General features: G+C 37.6%; 3 protein-coding genes and 1 pseudogene across 4 annotated transcripts; 2 read left to right on the forward strand and 2 right to left on the reverse strand.

Moving 5' to 3' along the window:
- The first annotated feature begins 238 nt into the window (after nucleotides 1–238).
- Nucleotides 239–1,976, forward strand: LOC105762608 (FCS-Like Zinc finger 8). Of its 2 annotated transcripts, none has more exons than XM_012580394.2 (2): nucleotides 239–1,633; nucleotides 1,712–1,976. In XM_012580394.2, the coding sequence occupies exons 1-2, from the start codon at nucleotides 978–980 to the stop codon at nucleotides 1,779–1,781; spliced, it is 726 nt and encodes a 241-aa protein (XP_012435848.1). In that variant the 5' UTR covers nucleotides 239–977; the 3' UTR covers nucleotides 1,782–1,976. The 2 variants fall into 2 exon arrangements, with proteins under 2 accessions (XP_012435848.1, XP_012435849.1); XM_012580395.2 differs by having other exon boundaries at nucleotides 239–1,590.
- Nucleotides 1,977–3,770: 1,794 nt separating this feature from the next.
- Nucleotides 3,771–7,106, forward strand: LOC105762609 (uncharacterized). The gene is made up of 2 exons (XM_012580396.2): nucleotides 3,771–5,613; nucleotides 6,815–7,106. The coding sequence occupies exon 1, from the start codon at nucleotides 3,831–3,833 to the stop codon at nucleotides 5,604–5,606; it is 1,776 nt and encodes a 591-aa protein (XP_012435850.1). The 5' UTR covers nucleotides 3,771–3,830; the 3' UTR covers nucleotides 5,607–5,613; nucleotides 6,815–7,106.
- A 57-nt stretch (nucleotides 7,107–7,163) lies between these two features.
- On the reverse strand, nucleotides 7,164–8,002 carry LOC105762610 (photosystem I reaction center subunit II, chloroplastic). The gene has a single exon (XM_012580397.2). The coding sequence runs from the start codon at nucleotides 7,923–7,925 to the stop codon at nucleotides 7,293–7,295; it is 633 nt and encodes a 210-aa protein (XP_012435851.1). The 5' UTR covers nucleotides 7,926–8,002; the 3' UTR covers nucleotides 7,164–7,292.
- A 2,107-nt stretch (nucleotides 8,003–10,109) lies between these two features.
- On the reverse strand, nucleotides 10,110–15,757 carry LOC105762611 (protein TIME FOR COFFEE-like; annotated as a pseudogene).
- Nucleotides 15,758–18,409: the final 2,652 nt, after the last annotated feature.

Here is an 18,409-nt window from a genome sequence, read left to right on the forward strand (position 1 = left end):
CTCAAATTAAGATTTAGAAAATCTAAGCTGACCAAGTGAGGACCTAAATGATATAATACTATACTTTGAAAACTAAATTAGAATTTAGAGACGTATTTGATGTAATTAATCCTTAAAAACCTGCACTTAGAATTTGAGTCAGGAAACGACAAAAATCACTGCAGTTCTTTTTATATACAACACAGAGAGACAAAAGAAAAGGGAAATTGTTGCAGGCTTTTACTGCAAAGCAGGCCATTAATTATCATGCATAGTTGCATTCACCTCTCCTTCTTTCTCCCTTACCCTTCTAAGCTAAAAGCTTTTTCCTCCTCCTTTCTTACCTTTTCTCTCTCTTTTGCAAAGTTCTGCATATTTTCGTGCCGGTTTTGCAGGGTTAAATCCATGTCAAGAATGAGAGACAGCCCCACTGCCACTAACTGAAACTAAAAGTTCAGAAATAAGGGAGAGAAAGAGAGAGAAGCTTACAATCTTTCCATTTACTTGGTGATGGCTTCCATTTCATAGGAATTGCAAAAAGTTTTTCATTTGAAATAAATTTTAAATATTTAATATAAATATTAGATTATAAATTTTAGAGCGGTGAACAGTTTATCGTGCCTGTTCTTAACCATGTGCTTTGCACGTTGGGGTATTATTATGATGGGTATTGATTCTTGTCATTGTTGAAGGCTGTTTGATCGAAGAAACTGAGGAAAAAATAAAAATATAGGAAAACCAAGTCCTTTCTTTTCTTACGGTTCTGTCATGGAGGCTACAAAGATTTAGGAAGCATTTCAATTTCCCATAATTTGAAACTTAAAAAAAACTTGCATAGATTTGTGTGTAAGGCTTGAAAGGGATTTGCAGTAAAGTTTTCACCAGAAAAAAAAAAAAAAAAAGAACAGAGAGGAATTTCAACTCATGGTGGGGTGTGTGTGTCATTCATCATTTCCAGGTAAATTTTTTTCTTGCCTTTTCCCTTATAAGTGATAGTTATGCTGAGGAATAGGTCCAAATCAGTGACCAGCAAGCAAGCTTTAATGGCAACATCACCTTCCCAAAAGAATTTCATTGCCCAAATCCCATCTTTCATTGCAAAAAAGCTCAATGAAACCGAAGCTCTCAACAGCCCCAGTTCAATCCTCGATAACAAATCATCCTTCCACTACGATATAAACCATCCAAAATCCCCAAAACTTTCCTCGCCTGTAAAAAATATAGAACCAAAAGGTATCGGCCTTGCCATCATCGACACACACAAGAGTTGTAAGGTTTTGTTTGGGACAGAACTCAGGGTTCAGATTCCACTAATCCCACCAGATTTTGGGACCAAAACCAAGAATCTTCATACACCATCTCCACCATTTACCTCTCCCAAAACTAGTGTTCATGTGAAGGATCCTCCTATGGTCTTCAATGGGTGTTTTCCAGTTAAAGAAATTATGGAGCTATCAGAGGATTATACATGCGTGATATCTCACGGTCCTAACCCCAAGACCACCCATATTTTCCATGACTGCGTCGTGGAGTGCTGTTGTAGCATATCGAATACTCAGCCCAAGTCTGCACCATCAGAGAGTAATAATTTCCTCAGCTTTTGTCACACATGTAAGAAAAATCTTCGACAGAAAATCGACATTTATATTTACAGGTTCGTTTTCCTTGAAATCCAACTTTGATTAAATGCATAAATAATTTGGTCATTGTTGTATCTACTTTGTTAATGCAGAGGTGACAAAGCATTTTGCAGTCAACAGTGTCGATACCAAGAAATGGTTTTAGATGGAGAGGGGAATTGAGGATTTTCATTTGATAAATTATTTTTCAATTACAAAAATGATTGAATTTCATAAACCAAACATTGCCCCGTTCTTGTTTTCTTTGTAGTTTTCTGGGTTTTGCTTTTAATCCTCTCAGCCCTGCAGATAGAGAGATAATGTGACTTAATTAAATATTAATTTTGTTGATGATAAATGATTGAAAATCTTGCCTTTTATTTCTCATTCACCTCAATCATTCTTCATAAATATGAATGAAATTTATTTAATTATTAAAAAGAATACCATAATTTGAAAGGAGTAGGCTAATTCTTTCACTTATGATTTATTGATTTACGAAGAATTTTTCGGGTTTGGATAGGCGGTGTTATGCTTTTAGTTTATTTTTTATTTCACGTTACAGTATTTAATTTTATTACCACTGTTACTTTTATACTAACTACAAATAAACATACTGTTCATCCAAACTCAACCTAAGTTTCGATATCTAAATAATTTTCAATGGCTGCCATAGAGTGTCAAACTCAGGCAGCAACAAGAGAGCTATAACAGGGGTCGAAATTACAATAATCAAATAATAGAGAGGTTAAAGATTATCAATTTACTTGAATCAAAACAAATATATGTTTATAACTCAAAAGTAACGAATTTATAATGCTTAAATCCAAGTGAAAAAGAAAACCAGTAACAAAAGAATCTATTGCACAAAGGTTTTCAAGAATCAGATTGGTAGTCAAACCGATTAAGTTACTGATTTATTAGTTTAATCAGTTCATCCGATTCAATTAAATAAATTATTATAAAATAATAAAATTTTTAAAAAAATATAATATTCAACCAATTCAACGATATTTTTAATTTGATTTAACTAGTTTGATGTCTATCTCCAAGCAAATATCATAATCAACCAATCCGATTCGATTCGATTCAAGCATCATTGTTTTTCACTCTAAACATTACATTGCTCCAAAGAAACTGTAATCCAGAAAGACATAAAAAAAATTTTGTGCTTTTCATATCGGGTAAACTACTAAAATAGTCACTTTTATTTACCTTAGGTTACATTTTAGTCACTTATGTTTGAAATGTTACGTTTTAGCCACTTACATTATCGCGTTGTAACATTTTAGTCAATGAGCCGTTAATTGTCGTTAACGGTGTAACGATAAGCTGACGTGGCACGTTAAATCATCATTTCAAACAAAAATTTTAGGTTAATTTTACAATCAGTCTCTATATTTTTTTCGTTTTGAGAATTTTTTTTTCTTTTATATTCTTTTAACTTTCATTTTTTTTTCTTTACTTTCCATTCTCTTATGCTTCTTCCTCTGTTTTCCTCTCTTCTCTATTTCTTTAACATAGTTTTTATATATTTGTAATTTGTTAAAATTATCCCTATACTTTATTTTTTTGGACAATTTAATTTTTTCGAGTGAAGCAAACTTGTGGATTAGCTTTAACAAATGAAAAACATAGAAAAACTACACTAAAAAATGAAGAAGGGAGGAAAACAGAGAAAGAAACAGAAGAGAATAGAAAATAAAGAGAGAAAAAAAAGAAAGTTAAAAGAATAAAAAGAAAACAATTAAATTGCTCAAAATGAAAAAAGTATAGGGACCAATTGTAGAATTTAACTTAAAATTCTCGTTTGAAATGATGATTTAATGTGCCACGTTAGCATACCGTTATACCGTTAACAGTAATTAACGGCTCAGTGACTAAAATGTTACAACACGATAACATAACATTTCAAATATAAGTGACTAAAATATAACCTAAAGTAAACAAAAGTGATTATTTTAATAGTTTATCCTCTAGTAATCTTGGTTAGTAGCTCCTTTTGAATAATAATAAAGAAGGGTTCATTAATGGGGTTATGGGCCCATATCGAGCTTGCTTATATAAGAATTGGGCTAGTCTGCTTTCTTTGGGTTGCTGCCAGTTCAGATGTTCGGCTCATTTACAAGGTCGGTTAGGCTTGGCCTACTATTATATATTCTTTTTTTTTGAATGAACATTATTATACGATGATCTGATCTCTTTCGAAAAATTTGCGAAAAACGAATTCTGATGGGCCGCCTGACATCCACCGTTGAAATTCCGGAAAGAAGACGCCAATCTGATCGAGAAAGCGGCCGGTACGCATCTGAATCCGATGGTTCCCCCGATTACCGCCGCCGTCGCCGTAGCCCTAGCTACGAAGCCTATGAACGCGACCACCAGAGCCGCAAAGATTACCAACAGCGTAACCCTTCTGGTTCATCTGAATACAGGAACCCTAGAAGACGAAGCCCTGTCGAAAGTCCTGAAAGAAGACGGCGTTTTGACCGCGAAAATGGTCGTTACGCATCCGAATCGGATGACTCTGTTGATTACCGCCGTCGTCGCCGCAGTCCCAGTTACGACGTCTACGACCGCGACCAACCTCGAAACCGCCACCCTTCGGAGTCGCCTGGAGACGAAAATCCTAGAAGGCGGAACCCTGCACATGACGGAACCCTAAACTCTCTGCCCAAGAAATTCGGCAAGAATCGCAGCTACCTGGACCGGGATTATCGGAACGGAAAACATTCAGAGTCCGAATCGGACGAGGAGTTGAAAGGATTGAACTTTGAAGAGTATAGGAGGCTGAAGAGACAGAAGATGAGAAAGGCCTTGAGATTCTGTATTTGGGAGAATACTCCGAGTCCGCCGAGGAATGATGGCGATGATTTTGAGGATAAAGGTGATGAAATTTCGGAGAAGTACGGTGAGGATAACGGGGATGGGAAGAGCGACTCAGATAAAGAAAGGGAGATGACAAGCAATAAGAGAGTCAAATCCAAGTCTGAGTCTGAAAATTCTGGAAGTAGCGAATCAGAGAGCGAGTCAGAAACTGAATCAGATGATTCAAGGTCTCGGAGGAGGAAGAAGGGGTCGAGTTCTAAAAGTAAAAGTAGGAAAAGCAAACGTAGGAGCAGGAAAACATCGTCGTACAGTGATAGCGAATCTGATGAGAGCGAGTGTGAATCCGATGATGAGGAAGATAGCAAGCAGAGAAGGAAGTCGAGGAGAAAGGGGAGTAGGCGAAATAGGAATAGCAAGAAAAGCAGTACTAGGAAAAGAAGCAGGAAGAAGAGTAGGTATAGTGATTCCAATGAGAGCGCAAGTGAAAGGGAAACTGAGGAATCTGATGTGAGTAAATCTTCTGATGATCGTGTCAAGTCAAAGAAGCGGAAAAGCTCTTCAAATTCGAGGTCTAGGAGGAGTAAGAAAAGGAGAGGATCAGAAACTGATAGTCAAGCTTCAGATTCTGATAAGAGCTCGGATTCTGGAGTTGATGCCAAGAGTAAAACAATTATAGATGAGCCTAAGATTGCTGAAATTAATGCTGCTGAGGCTCTTATGTTTAAAGAAATGATAGAGGCTCAGAAGAAACCTGCATTGGATAATGAGCCTATGGTCGGCCCAGCACCATTGCCAAGAGCTGAGGGACATATAAGTTATGGTGGTGCTCTGAGGCCTGGTGAAGGTGATGCCATTGCACAATATGTGCAACAGGGGAAGCGTATCCCACGAAGAGGTGAAGTCGGTCTTTCTGCTGAGGAGATTCAGAAGTTCGAGAGCCTTGGGTTTGTGATGAGTGGTAGCAGACATCAGAGAATGAATGCCATTCGTATTAGGAAAGAAAACCAGGTTTACAGTGCAGAGGACAAGAGGGCATTGGCTATGTTTAACTATGAAGAGAAAGCAAAACGTGAGCACAAGGTTATGGCAGATTTGCAACGGCTGGTGCAGCGTCATATTGGGCAGGATGTTGGTCCTACTCACAACCCTTTTGCTGGAAAGGATGGGGCTGATGCTTGAATCTCATGTATGTTCAATTATTTATATGCTGTTTGCACTATTAATTTATTGCTAATTTGTTTGTGTATTTGTAATGAAAGCATCATCTTGATTTTGGGTGTATGTGTTAAAAAGGCAGCATTTTTTATATTGTCTTTAGAATATGGAATGGAAGAAAAATTGTGGTATGTTGGCACAATTTGCATTGTTATCAACTTCCTTTCCCTTATTTGGTGTTAATTAGCGGTACATAAATTGAGAATATTATTGTAAGTTGGTCTCGGTGGAGGCCAAAGGTGACAAAGAGAAACACTTAAGGATAGATTTATGGTATCCTGGACTTCATGGTGATTGACTGTTCAGTTTATGATAATAATATACATGGACAACAAAATCCCTAATTACCTCTTATCTCGACATTTCCAGAAGCTGGAAAAAGGTTCTTGGTTGTATATTTAAAGTTTTGACAGAAGTTTGTCATACAACTTCAGGTCCAAATGCTGGACATCTTTCAAGTGTCTAAGCTTTAGGGGATAAAAGCTTGGATTTTTGTTATGGAAACTTAAATTGTTTGCCATGTCTTTGAACTCATTGGAGCATATCAAGTTTTTCAATGTTAATAGATGGGTAGGCTTGGTTGAGTTGGCTTTTGAGATTTTTACCAGGTTAATTAGGTTAACTCTCCTCTTAATCCAATAGCTTGGTTACATTCTATATCTAGTTTATTTTAAAGATACTTTAGATCTGACCCAGTGATTAAGTTATGGTTGATGATTAATGATGTGCATTGTGGTAGTTTTGGAAGCAGAATAGGCATCTTGCTTCTGCTCTTGTCATGTCCATAGGATGTCTAGAATGTGTTCTCTTTTTTCGCCCTTATTGATACATTCATATAGTGTTTGTGAAATCCCAGCTCTGGTGGTTGTTAATATGGTTTGTGGTTTCTGCTGAACTTGTTCAACATTGGAGAAAGATTGAGTGCAATAACCTTAAGAATAATTTTTAGGAATGTTTTTAGAGGTAACAAGAAGAACGAGAGCTTGTAGCATGATCTTCAGCCTGTTTAGGGAGTTCTTTTGTTTTTAATGAAGGGACTTCGAACTACAGTAGAACATGCTCTACATAAAAGGAAATGGTTCTGATAGCATTTGAAAAGAGTTTCTAAGATTATTAGCTTATGTTCTATTGAAAAGGAGACTTGACGTTAAACATATTACTTGCTCATGCAGATTCTTGAGCTTGCCATCTGAATTTGGCCAAACCGCGTCATCTGAGGCTTTGGAGTCAATAACGGAGAGGATCAATGGAGAAGTTCATCCGGGCATCCGTCCCCGGATGTTTAAATCTATGTGTATTGTACTATGCATGTAGCTGATGAATAGCATAGCAGGCACCAACAGTGAAAACTAAACTGTTATTTGCTTGTTTTTGTGAACTACTTTTATTGCAAAATATGATGTCAATACGATTATTAAAGAAATCATTTGAGTAGAAAATGTACTTAAAAGCCTCTCTTTTTTCTCTTTGGTCTGCATCTGTTTTGCTTGGGTCCCTTTGTTCGGTTGTTAGGCATCTATGTCTTACGTAATTCACTTGTTACCTAAAAAGTTGATGAACGGTTTACATAAATGCAGTATAAAAAGTACAGGAGGGAGAAAAGTAGATATAATCATATAAAATCATGGTTACGTCATTTCATCTTCCATCTTACAAATCATAAACTTGTTTCCCAGTGAATTTAACTTCAATTGGACTGACATTCTTCCCAATAGACCTGAAATTCTGGCCCACTCCTTGACGACCTGGGTTCACTTTCTCAGGGTAAACCCCATCTTTGGGGTGAAGGTATTGAACCTCACCATTAGGGAAAACCCTGTAAAATTGGTACTTGATCTTGTACTTAGACCTCAGCCTAGTACCCAGAGCCAAACACTGCTCTTTCCTCGCCAACTTGAGCAAGTTAGGTCCTTGCCTCATGATGGCCGCCCCACCAGTCGGCATCTCAAAGACTTGTTCTTTGGGTGAATCCCATGTGATGACGTAGAATTCTTCGACTTGAGCCTTTCTAAGCAGTCCTCCAGTGCTTCCTCCGAAGATGGGTGATGGGGTGTTGGGGTCCAATTCCGGAGGGGTGAAACCGACCGGAGCTTCCTTTGTGGCAGCAGCAGATGATGCTTCCTCATCAGCAGCTGCAGCTCTAATGGTTCTTTGAGCCATGGAGAAGTTGAGGGACTTGGAAGAGGTAGCAAAGGAAAATGATGAGGCTGGTTTCCATGGGGCCAAAGATTTTGGGGTGGTGATTGTGGGGGTGAAGAGACCTGCTTGAGTTGCCATGGCCATGTAGATGATGGGTGTTAGAGCTGCAGTTGATGAGTTCTTTTTGTTGATTTTTAGGGGGGGGGGGGATTAGAGATTTATGTGATGGATGATAAAAAAGAAAATGAATTTTGATGGGTGGGTGGTGTTTGGATAAGATGATATTTACTTGGACCAATAGGATGATTGATTTTGATGCTTGCTCTTACCCAAGCCTAGTTCTCTCTTCTCCTAATATCCTCTACATTTATTTGGATTATCTCATAATCTTCTAAAGGAATTCCTAAATACAACACATTTTATAGGCAAAACATTAACAAGGTCTCTTTCGGAACATGCATTGAACCTAGGAAGTTCCCCATAAGTTACCATTTGCCAAGCTAAACATCCATGCATTTACCAATACCCAACTTAATCTAATGCTCCATTTTGCAGTTATGGGTAAATTTGTTTAGGGGCAGGGTGAGCCTTGGCATCAGTATCCATGGAAATCACTTCAGATTTTGCTATTAGTTATTGTATCATATGTAAGTTATGGATTTAATCTTTATATTTTAATACGGATTCAATTTAGACCCAAATAGTAATTGTTAAATCCGTTTAGTTAAATTTTATCATTTCAAAATTCTTATGTGGCAAACATATAATTATTTTGTAATGTCACGTTAACCACCTATTTTCACATAATACTCACAAAAAGTTAAATAATTTTGGTAAATGAATTTAATTTTAAATTTCAAAAATTTTAGACTAATATTGATTAAATTGGAGAGCAAAATTAAATCCACAATTTATGTATAATACATGAAGAAATTACTTTATGGACCCTTCTCACCACATCATCCATAGTCTTTCTTTCCAATTATTAAATAACGTTTGAGCAAATTTTTTCATGTCATTGATACATAATTTTGGAAATTTTTTTACTTCAAACTTGGAACCCAAAACCCAGGATCCCAAATTTCAAACTCGAACCCTAGACCCTAAAACTCAAATTTGAACTAAACTCTAAACCCCAAACTCGACGGGTTCATGTTTGGGGTTTAGGGTTTGGTGTTCGAGATTCTAGGTTTTGGGTCTAGGGTTTTATGTTAGAGTTTAGAACCCCGAACTCGTAATCCTAAACTCAAATCGAATCCAAACACAGACCTTGAATCTTTAACCCGGAATTCGACAGGTTTGGGTTTGGGTTGGGGGTTCAAGGTTTAATGTTCAGAGTAAAAAAATTACCAAAATTATGTATCAATGACATGGAAAACAATTGTTGAAATGTCATTAGATAATTGGAAAGAGACCATGGATGATGTGGTGAGAATGATCCATAAAATAATTTCCCTATTATATGATTGATAGCAAAAATCCACATATCAAATTTAATTTGTACTATTTGATCAAAATTAAAATTTTAAAATTCAAAAAAAATATAATAGCAGGATTTCTTTTTCTTTTTATTGCAATTTTCCACATCTTCAGACTAAATTTTATTCTCAGGGTTAAATTACTTTTTGGGTATAAATTTGGTAACTTATTCTCACATTGGGACTTGATTTTTTTTTGTCCAAGTTAATCCTTGAATTTGATGATTATTCACACATTAGGGTCTAAACTCTTTTATCCAAGTTAGTTCTTAAACTTACAATTGTTCTCACATTGGAATATCAACTTTGTTTTGTTCAAATTAGCCATGAACTTGCTATTTCTTCTCATATTAGGGCCTGAACTAGAAATTGTTCTCACATTGAGATACGAAGTTCTTTTGTCCAAATGAGTCTTGACTAGGTAATTATTTCAATATTCTTAAAGAGACTGGCAGGATCATCTTCCTCAGTGTCCAAAAAATAGTACATACTGTGGGAACCTTTAATTATTGGATACCTTCCACCTTTCTTTTTCTGTCCTTAACAAAGAACTATTGGCAGATACTACAACAAACTAACCCCATATGACAGTATACCCTGCTTTTCCCAATTATTTAAGGAACCTTGCCTGAAAATGAACTATCATGTCCAAATAATTCTAAAGAGGTAGTGCAATTGTAAAGCAACAAAAGAATACAAAAAATAAATGGGGGCAAATAATATTCAGTTGCTTCCACCTCTGACCTTTGAGAATTTTTTGGTTCTGCTTTTTTTTTTTAACTTCAAATATCTCTAATGGCACACCCCCACAACTCCACCCACAATCAATAACAACAAAATCAATGGCAAATTGAACAAAGCATAAGGTTAATGTTTTTCAAATAAAATAGTAACCAAATTAAGAACATCGTTTTTCTCAGCAAATGATTAAGCTATTTACACTGTCAGCATCACCTTTAACCAATCAAATAAATTTGACCCCATTTTAACACCCCCACAAAACATACTTTTAATAGGGCAACCCAAAGCAAAAATAATCCAAAACATGGTATCGGTTGGTCCCCTACTTTGGGTCTTACTTCAAAACGGCATGGTTTAATAACAGCCCTTTTCTAATAGTATCCTCTCTTCTTTAAGAGCTATGACCCCCCAGGCCTTTAAGCCAATGTGATTGTGATGCTTCGTACCAGCAGGAGTTGTACCCAAATCTCATCTTCTAATCTTTATTCAATTCATAAGCTCCTTTGGTTTTACACCTCTGCTGAATCTGTCAAGACAATTAATATCTTTAGTTCCTCAGGCATACATGAAGAGCTTTGGTCCCCTCAAAAACCTAGTCCCTTCATAATTCCATGGGGGTCTCCTGTAATAACAAGGCATCTGCTGTAGAAAAGGTGGCTGGTGCATGTGCTCAAAGATTGAAGGCACGTTTCTTCCACAAACCAGAGATGATTTTTGGCCATTACGAGCAGAAGAATTCTGTGTCCCGTTGTGATGGCAATGTAGGAACTGATGAAACCAACTATGCTGCTTGTTGAGCTTGTTCTCAAGTTGCCGCTGCTACATGAAACCAAACAATCATAGGCGATGCAGACTGGCTGCTGTAGGTATTTCTTGTGCCTGTGGCGATAACACGGACTTGGTATTTACCCCAAACGATATTTGCGTTTGGCCTTGTGGAGGCCTCAATGGTTGCTGGGGAAAAGTTTTAACATTGGTAGCAGGGGAAGCTGGGGTTCTAGCTGAGTTTTTCCATGGGGTTGATTGTGCAGCAGGGTTGCTTTGGGGCACAGTATGTGTGTATATAGCAGCATTGCTAGAAAATTTAGCAGCAATGGAAGATGCAGGCATGGTGTTGGTTGTCTGAACTTTGTTTCGAGAAGCTGTAGGAGGTTGCTGATGATGTTGTTGCACCATGTGCTGCTTCTGAAGTTGAAGCAGCTGTTGATGGGAATTTGATGAATTAGCAACAATGGGAGGACTTATGGCTACTGTAGTGGAGGTAATGGAGCACGGAGTCCGATTTCCACTGACGGTAGAGGATACAAAATTCAAAGATCTAGCTGAATTGTCAAAAAAATATGTCTGACCATTTGTTGTATGCGACTTCCCCGAACTTGCCTTTTTTCCATCATCCTTGCTGGTTGAACTAGATCCACTCTTCCCATCAGATATTTGGTGATTCTTCTGCTGTGCAACTTGTGGTGCAGGTGCAACTTGGTATCCTTGCCGAGCCAACTCAGGTAGGCTATGCAAAATTGCAGGGTTTTGTGCCATAGATGAGAAGTTAAGATTTGAAGCTTTGTTGTTTCCAGTGGAGGCAAACGACATGGCAAATGCTTGAGTAGGGACAAGATCAACTCCGCCTCCACCAACTGATGCAGAGGGTACGAAGGCAAAGTTGAGCGGCTGATGAGGAAGAGGTGGGTTCTGGGAATGAACTTTTTTCTGGGCGTTTGCAATTGGACGCTCTCCACTCATCTCCTGTTCCATTTTACGAGATTGATTGGATGAAAGAACATTATGCTCCTGAAGCTGCTGCGAATGCATGCTTGTTGAGCTCAAAAAATTGTTGCCACAAACTTGTCCACCCCGTGGTTGCTGACTTTCTGGTTGCTTGTGGGATGACGAAGAACCACTTGACGGGACTGTATTTTGATAAGCTGGTTGAACCAGAGGCTGAGAGCGAGCTTGCTGCTGTTGAAGTTGAGGATGGAACATCTGAGAAGAATGGAAAGGCCCATTAAAGAAAGGCAACGACTGACTGGGGGTTCCTCCTCTAATTGCTGATGGGTTTCCGACTGGTGCAGAGATAGAAAAAGGATAACCATTGTTCTGTAATATAGTCAAGTACGGAGCCTGGTTAGCAGCCAAATTTGGGTAATTAAAGCTCACAGCTCCTGCTACTCCTGGTAACACCGTAGAGCTAGTCGAAATTCCAAGTGTTGAATTATCAGTCAAGGATGCTTTGCCAGTTGAGGTAGCAGATTTAGAAGGCCCAGATGGATTTGCAGTTGTTTGATACTGACTCAAAGGGAATATGAAAGCAGGGCCATGCTGCAACATCACAGAAAACAAGACTTAGAAAACAAAAACTTCTGAAACAAAATGATTGAAAATGAATAAAAGAAACAAAAAAAAAAGGAAGTAGCAACAAAGCTTCATTAACTTTAAAAAGCATTAACATACCTTCAAGGTACCAGTAGATAGCGGTTGGGAAGCCTGTTGAACCACAACCTGCTTCTTCTTTGTTGCGTCCTTCGAGCATTCAGAGATTTTATCTTTCCTGGTAAGACCAGGAAAGCTCGCTGCAACCTTACTTTTCTCCAAGGTAGGGCCTAGACTCACTAATGGATTTCCAAGAATCAAAGTTTCTGCAGCTGGTGCCACATTGAAATTGCAGGGCTTGCCCCCAGATAGAGAAACAGAACCAGTCTGTGGTGGCAAAAAATGGTTCATTTTTGCATACTGCTGGTGTGATTGTATATTTTGAGCAATGTAGTGATGCATGACACATCTTTTAGGCCGAGGTTGGGAAAGCAAGAAATGAAAGGGCTGCATATTTTCAATAGAAAATAGTTAATTAAAAGCCAAGAAAAATCCAGAGCCATTTGAACCTTAGACCTAGAAAGGAAATCAGTAATTCATACCTGCAATGCCATGGATGATCCGACGCTTGCATCCATGGGCAGAAATGTTTGGAAGGGAGGCATATACCTGTTATAAAAAGTAAAAGTCAAACTCCTTAGAAACAATATGATATAATTCCGCAACCCCATTTAACAAAAACAAAATGCAGGTCCGGAACAAAGTCTTGGTAGCTTACCCCAGTGGTGGCAGACCATTTGGCACTGGCACTGAACTAGATGAAGCTGAATTAAGAGAAGAGAATCAGTTAGTAAACTTCATCAATTCATAGTTCAAGCAAACCGAGAGAGCTAAAGTTAACAAATAAAACTCATTGAGCAGCACAGAGAGTCAAAACCTGAAATATATTCAAATTTTACCTGTTTGCGTCACTTTAGAAATGCCAACTTTAGATAGCTGTGGCTTTTGACCTAGCTCAAATGTACAACAATCACTAGCAGCTTGATCCGGCTTCTCCAAATTAAGGTTCAACGACTCTCGTTTCCCGTTAATTGTATCCATCTTCTTGCCTTTACTATCTTCTGCTTTCATTTCTTTCTCCACAAGCTTTGCTTCATCCTTGACCAAGGTCTCCACCTTCTGCATAAAAATGAGAAAATAATATGTTTAATCCATGAACAAAAATCAGAAGGAGAAATCAGTAGAGCCAAAATGCACTCACCGATTCTGCATCCTGAAACTTGCAATTAGGATCGGACATTATATCCACACACCCATCCTTTACTGGAGATGATGCCATAGGAGGAGCCTGTTGGAAAAGGTGGCACTACTCATTATTCCTTCTTCAGTAATTTGGACAGCAAAATACCAACCCAAGTAATCTAATTTTGACAGAAGGAGATTCTCACCATCAAATCGATCTTGAACTTCTCTTCAAGCTGGCTTTCCACAATTGTCATTGCCGATACTCTATCGATGTCCCGCCATTTAAAAGAAATCAGATATCTTGAGAGCATTAATTAAAGGAGATAGAAAGAAAGCAAGATTCTTTGATACTTACGGTTCAGTCGCGGTGGGATTCTGATAATCGACACCCAAATTAGCGGATCCCTTTTTGGTAGTAACTGATTTTTCCTTGGTCACAGCTCTATCTACGGAATTCGGTTCTTCTACAGCAGATGGTTTCGGATCTCCTTGCTTAATCAACATTGCATTCTCCCATGACTCCATTACCACTGGTGCAGTTTTTGCAACGCCATTATCAGAAATTGCAGCATTAAGTCCCAAAATTTGACCCCTTTTTGGTGAACAAATTCCCATTTCTGCCTGCTGTTCATTCTCAACTTTCAGTGGAGTTGGAGAATCCACAACTTCAACTTTGCTCTTGTTTGAGGCTACAAATGCCAATAATAAAAATAAATAAAGAAAAAGAATACCGTATAGCAAAAGGACTTAATGATAAAAGTAGTTACCAAGGCCAGTTAATGGATCCTTTAAAACCGTTGTCTGGGATTGGCTGAGTGCAGAGCATGCAATCTGAGGAGAAGAAGAGGTCTTAATATCCGTAGAGAAAACATTCGCATCTTCAGATTCAAGCTTTGACGAAGGGTTTCCAGCGCTATCTTCCTTCTTGGAGCTATGCGATTGCTTCATCAATCCGTAAAGAACCTCTGCAATTTCAATCTCAATATCCTCTTGAGCTGAGCTCGAAGACTTGGTCGCCTTTGGAAGCCGAGTCTTGGGTCGATTCGTCTTCTGCAACATTTCGTGGGAAAAACAAAAGACCCAAAAACAGCTAAATCCTCTCAATTTCGTCAAACATTAAAAAAAGGAGAAAAGAGGGTAGAAAAGGCCCATAAGCTGACCATCTTCTTCCTGACTGAACCATTTGATGAAGACGGTGAAACACGGTCAGACTCAACGCTCCGACGAGCCGGTGACACCGAACCTCGCAGATGGTTTTGTTCATCGACGAAACCACCATTTCCAGCCACCCAATTCTCATGTGACCTTTTCACTGAAGCTGAAAAAGAAAAAGAATACAAAAAAAAAGAAGAAAAGGAAATCAGCTCCATCTTTTATATATAAAAACATAAATAATTAAATAACCAACAATTTTGATACCTGAGCGAGCTTTTCTGGGAACCGGAAAACTCATCATCATTTCATCGCTGGCCTTCAAATGAGTCGCCTGCCCAGAAATTCTAGCAGAAGGTGAGATTTTACGGCTACTGAGCTGCTTCTGCTGCTGCTCGGTTTCGTTTTCTTCTTCTTCTTCTTCACCACCTGAACTCTCCTCCGTACTTTCTTCTCCGTCTTCTCTCTTATCGCTTTCACGTAAAACCACCTTATTCGACCGCCTACGCTTGCTCCGATTCGACAAATCTCGCTCTCTGTCTCTCTTGCTCGTTCTCTCTCTTAACCTCGCCGTTTCTTGCATCTCCATCTCTCCATCTTCTGCAAAACCCAACCAAAAACTATATATCAATCAATCAAACTCCAAAAAAAAAAAAAAAAAACCTTCACACAGAGAAAAAATAAAATAAAAAGAGTCTGAAATCAGGTGACTGACGGATATTATTATTCCGTTGACGACGTTTATGCAACCCGTTTGAGTGAGCTATGTTCGATCTTCTTCCTTCTCTATTTCTCTCCATAATAGAACTTCTATTTCAATTGAACCTCAAAAACAAACAATATTCCGACGACAACACCCCGCCGTTAAGCAATCCGCCATAATTTCCGGCGAAAAACAACTGTTTCAAAACCTCAAGCTTCAAACTTCTTTTAAAGTAAAAAGAAATGAACACATAAAAAAGAGTTCACCGTTTCCTCTTTTCGTCTTTATTTCCTCTCTGCGATAACTTAAAAAATATCTCTCTCCCTTTTCCTTTGAACTTATCTCCCTTTTTTTAATGGGAAATATTAACCAGACACTGATATTTTGATTTTAAAAAAGTTAAATATTATTTATTTAATTTGAAACTTTATGAAAAATATTATTAACTAACTTTAAACGGCCAGCTGTGAACCAATTTGTACCCCTTTTTTAATGTTGTTGGTCATTTCACTCGCGTGATAGTGGAAACCTACTTCAGGAGCCCGTATTGAACTCCGACGCTCCAGATTTTTACTTCCGAGAAATGGCTTGATCTTCACCGTTCGATATTTGGACAGATGTGGCATTCTAGATGCCTACGTGACAGATACGTCACTTTCCTGATGGAATATGGTAAATGACCACTAACTTGCCACGTTTCAGTCGTTATTTATTCAAATTATATTCCACAAAATATCAACACCATTTTAATCCAATATTTCCATTTTCATTTTAATTTTTCAAGCGCAATTATATAGGTGAGTTTAACCTTAGAAAGCAAACCAAATGTTGCTATTCATACTAATTTTTTTTTATCTTTTTCCTAACTTTTATCAACTCGTAAATAATGAGATTAGCATGGACCTGGCTCCTTTAAAATAGTAATAATAATTTCATTTAATTATTGAAAAATTATTAAAATGATAAAAATATATTTTTACGATTTAATTTTAGGTATGAGAAAAAATTCTGACTCTACTAATACTTGAAAATTTTAACCAAAAAGGAATACTTTTTCATTATACACCTATGTGTCAGTTCTAATTAATAATCAAGTGACAATATATACTTTTTGAAATTCAATAAAATATTAAAAAAATAATGTTGTTAATAAACAAATAATCATTAATTTAGTTTGGCGTTTCTACGTAACCAATCTATCTCTCTTTTTTATCTTTTTGTGGGGCCGGAACAAGCGGGGGGGGCTCACCTAGTCACCTTCACCTTCACCTTCTTCCATTTCTCAATCACTCTCTACCCCACGCGTTCGTTTGGCGCGTGAGTAAACACATGTGAAGGAAAAAAAGGATTCGCATTTTAACCAGGTGGATCCCACTTCAGAAAGTACACTCGTCCACTTCCCATTCGCTGATCCACTTAAAACGAAATATCGTTCTTTTTCCCCTACCGTACAGTGGAGAAAAAAAAAGGAGCAGATCAGTCACGTGGTAATTGGTGGGGTCCGAAATGACCGCTCGGTCAGACAAATTCTTTTTCCAATGGGACCCACAAGGAAATTGAGGATAGAGATTTATTGTCCGACGCCGATAGGGAAATGCCATCCATTGGATCCGAATCCGACGTGGCTTTAACTTGGTTGTCACGAACTAGATTTATTATTAGAAAATAAAGCGAGTCAGACCTGGAACCGAGATTCAACAACTACCGTCGAATCCGACGGTCAATAATGTTTTGGCAGCAGAGAGTGCAATAATCGTGCGAGAATGGCGGGTCCCCGTGGGGCTTTTTACTGACGTGGCATCTCTGCATGACGTTACCAAAAATAAAGCGGTAATAACAGATACCAGATATTTACATATAGAGTCGGTTTCATTACCAGTAAAATATTTTCCGTAAAATAATTTCTGGAAAATGTTTTACTTTTCTGTAAAATGATTTACTGAAAAATATTTTTTGGTGTTTTATTGAATCTGTGTAAAATATTTTTTGCTGTTTTGCAGATTTTTTGAAAATATTTTCCGGAAAAGTTGTTTTACATATATTAATATATATTAATAAATTTTATATTTTAAATTGTTTTTACATATATTACAATAATTTATTTATAAATAAATAAATTAAATTAAATATATAATAATACTCAATTATTAAAATATAAAAGCATTGCAAACTACTTCCGAAATTTACTAATTAGTAGTGATCTCCTGATGAAATTACGCTCAGCATAAAAGCAATTACGAGAAATGAATTCAATGCCAAAGTACAAGATAAATGGAACCAGTCATTACTTGGTTTGAGGTTAATGCTTGCAATAGAGGATCAACACAATCGGTTGATAACTTTAAGAAATTGATTCGAGGTCAATTATTCTTTTGAATCATAAAATGGGAAAAAGAACAATAAAATTAATGATACTGAGACAATAAAAATTATAACAGATAGAGGATCGTTGATCTTGGTCTTCCAGGATGTCGATGTTTGCACCAAAGATGCGCAACTCTCATTAATGACCCATTACCACACAATTATACACAAAAGCACCGCCTGCCTTGACAAGAAGCACATTCCACTATTGCCCATCCCTATTTCCTCCTCTGGATCCCAAGAATGCGAACAATTACTCCATCATCATGCCCTACATGACCTCCGACTCCTATTACTAGTAAACTGCTTCCGCATGCTTTAAATGCCATTTCAACCGTAGGAAGAGTCCGCCCTCACGGTAGTCTCTTCACAACACTCCATGAGTTATTAACCTTATCATATTTCTTAACTTCATTAGTTGCTTGATCAGCAGAGTAAAGCTGATTATTTACAACAACAACTAAAGGAGGTGAACGCATAGCAGGATGAAACGTACCTGCATCGCGTCCAGGGTACATATTTTCTATCCTCCTCCATGTCTCTAGACCTCTGCCAAAAAATGCAATAAAATGTTCTTATAGTCTCGAGACAAAAGAGTATAAGTGCAGAAAACAGAATTTCAATATATGATAATGGTC

Source organism: Gossypium raimondii, chromosome 12, assembly GCF_025698545.1.
Source record: "Gossypium raimondii isolate GPD5lz chromosome 12, ASM2569854v1, whole genome shotgun sequence".
NCBI classification, from domain to species: Eukaryota; Viridiplantae; Streptophyta; class Magnoliopsida; order Malvales; family Malvaceae; genus Gossypium; species Gossypium raimondii.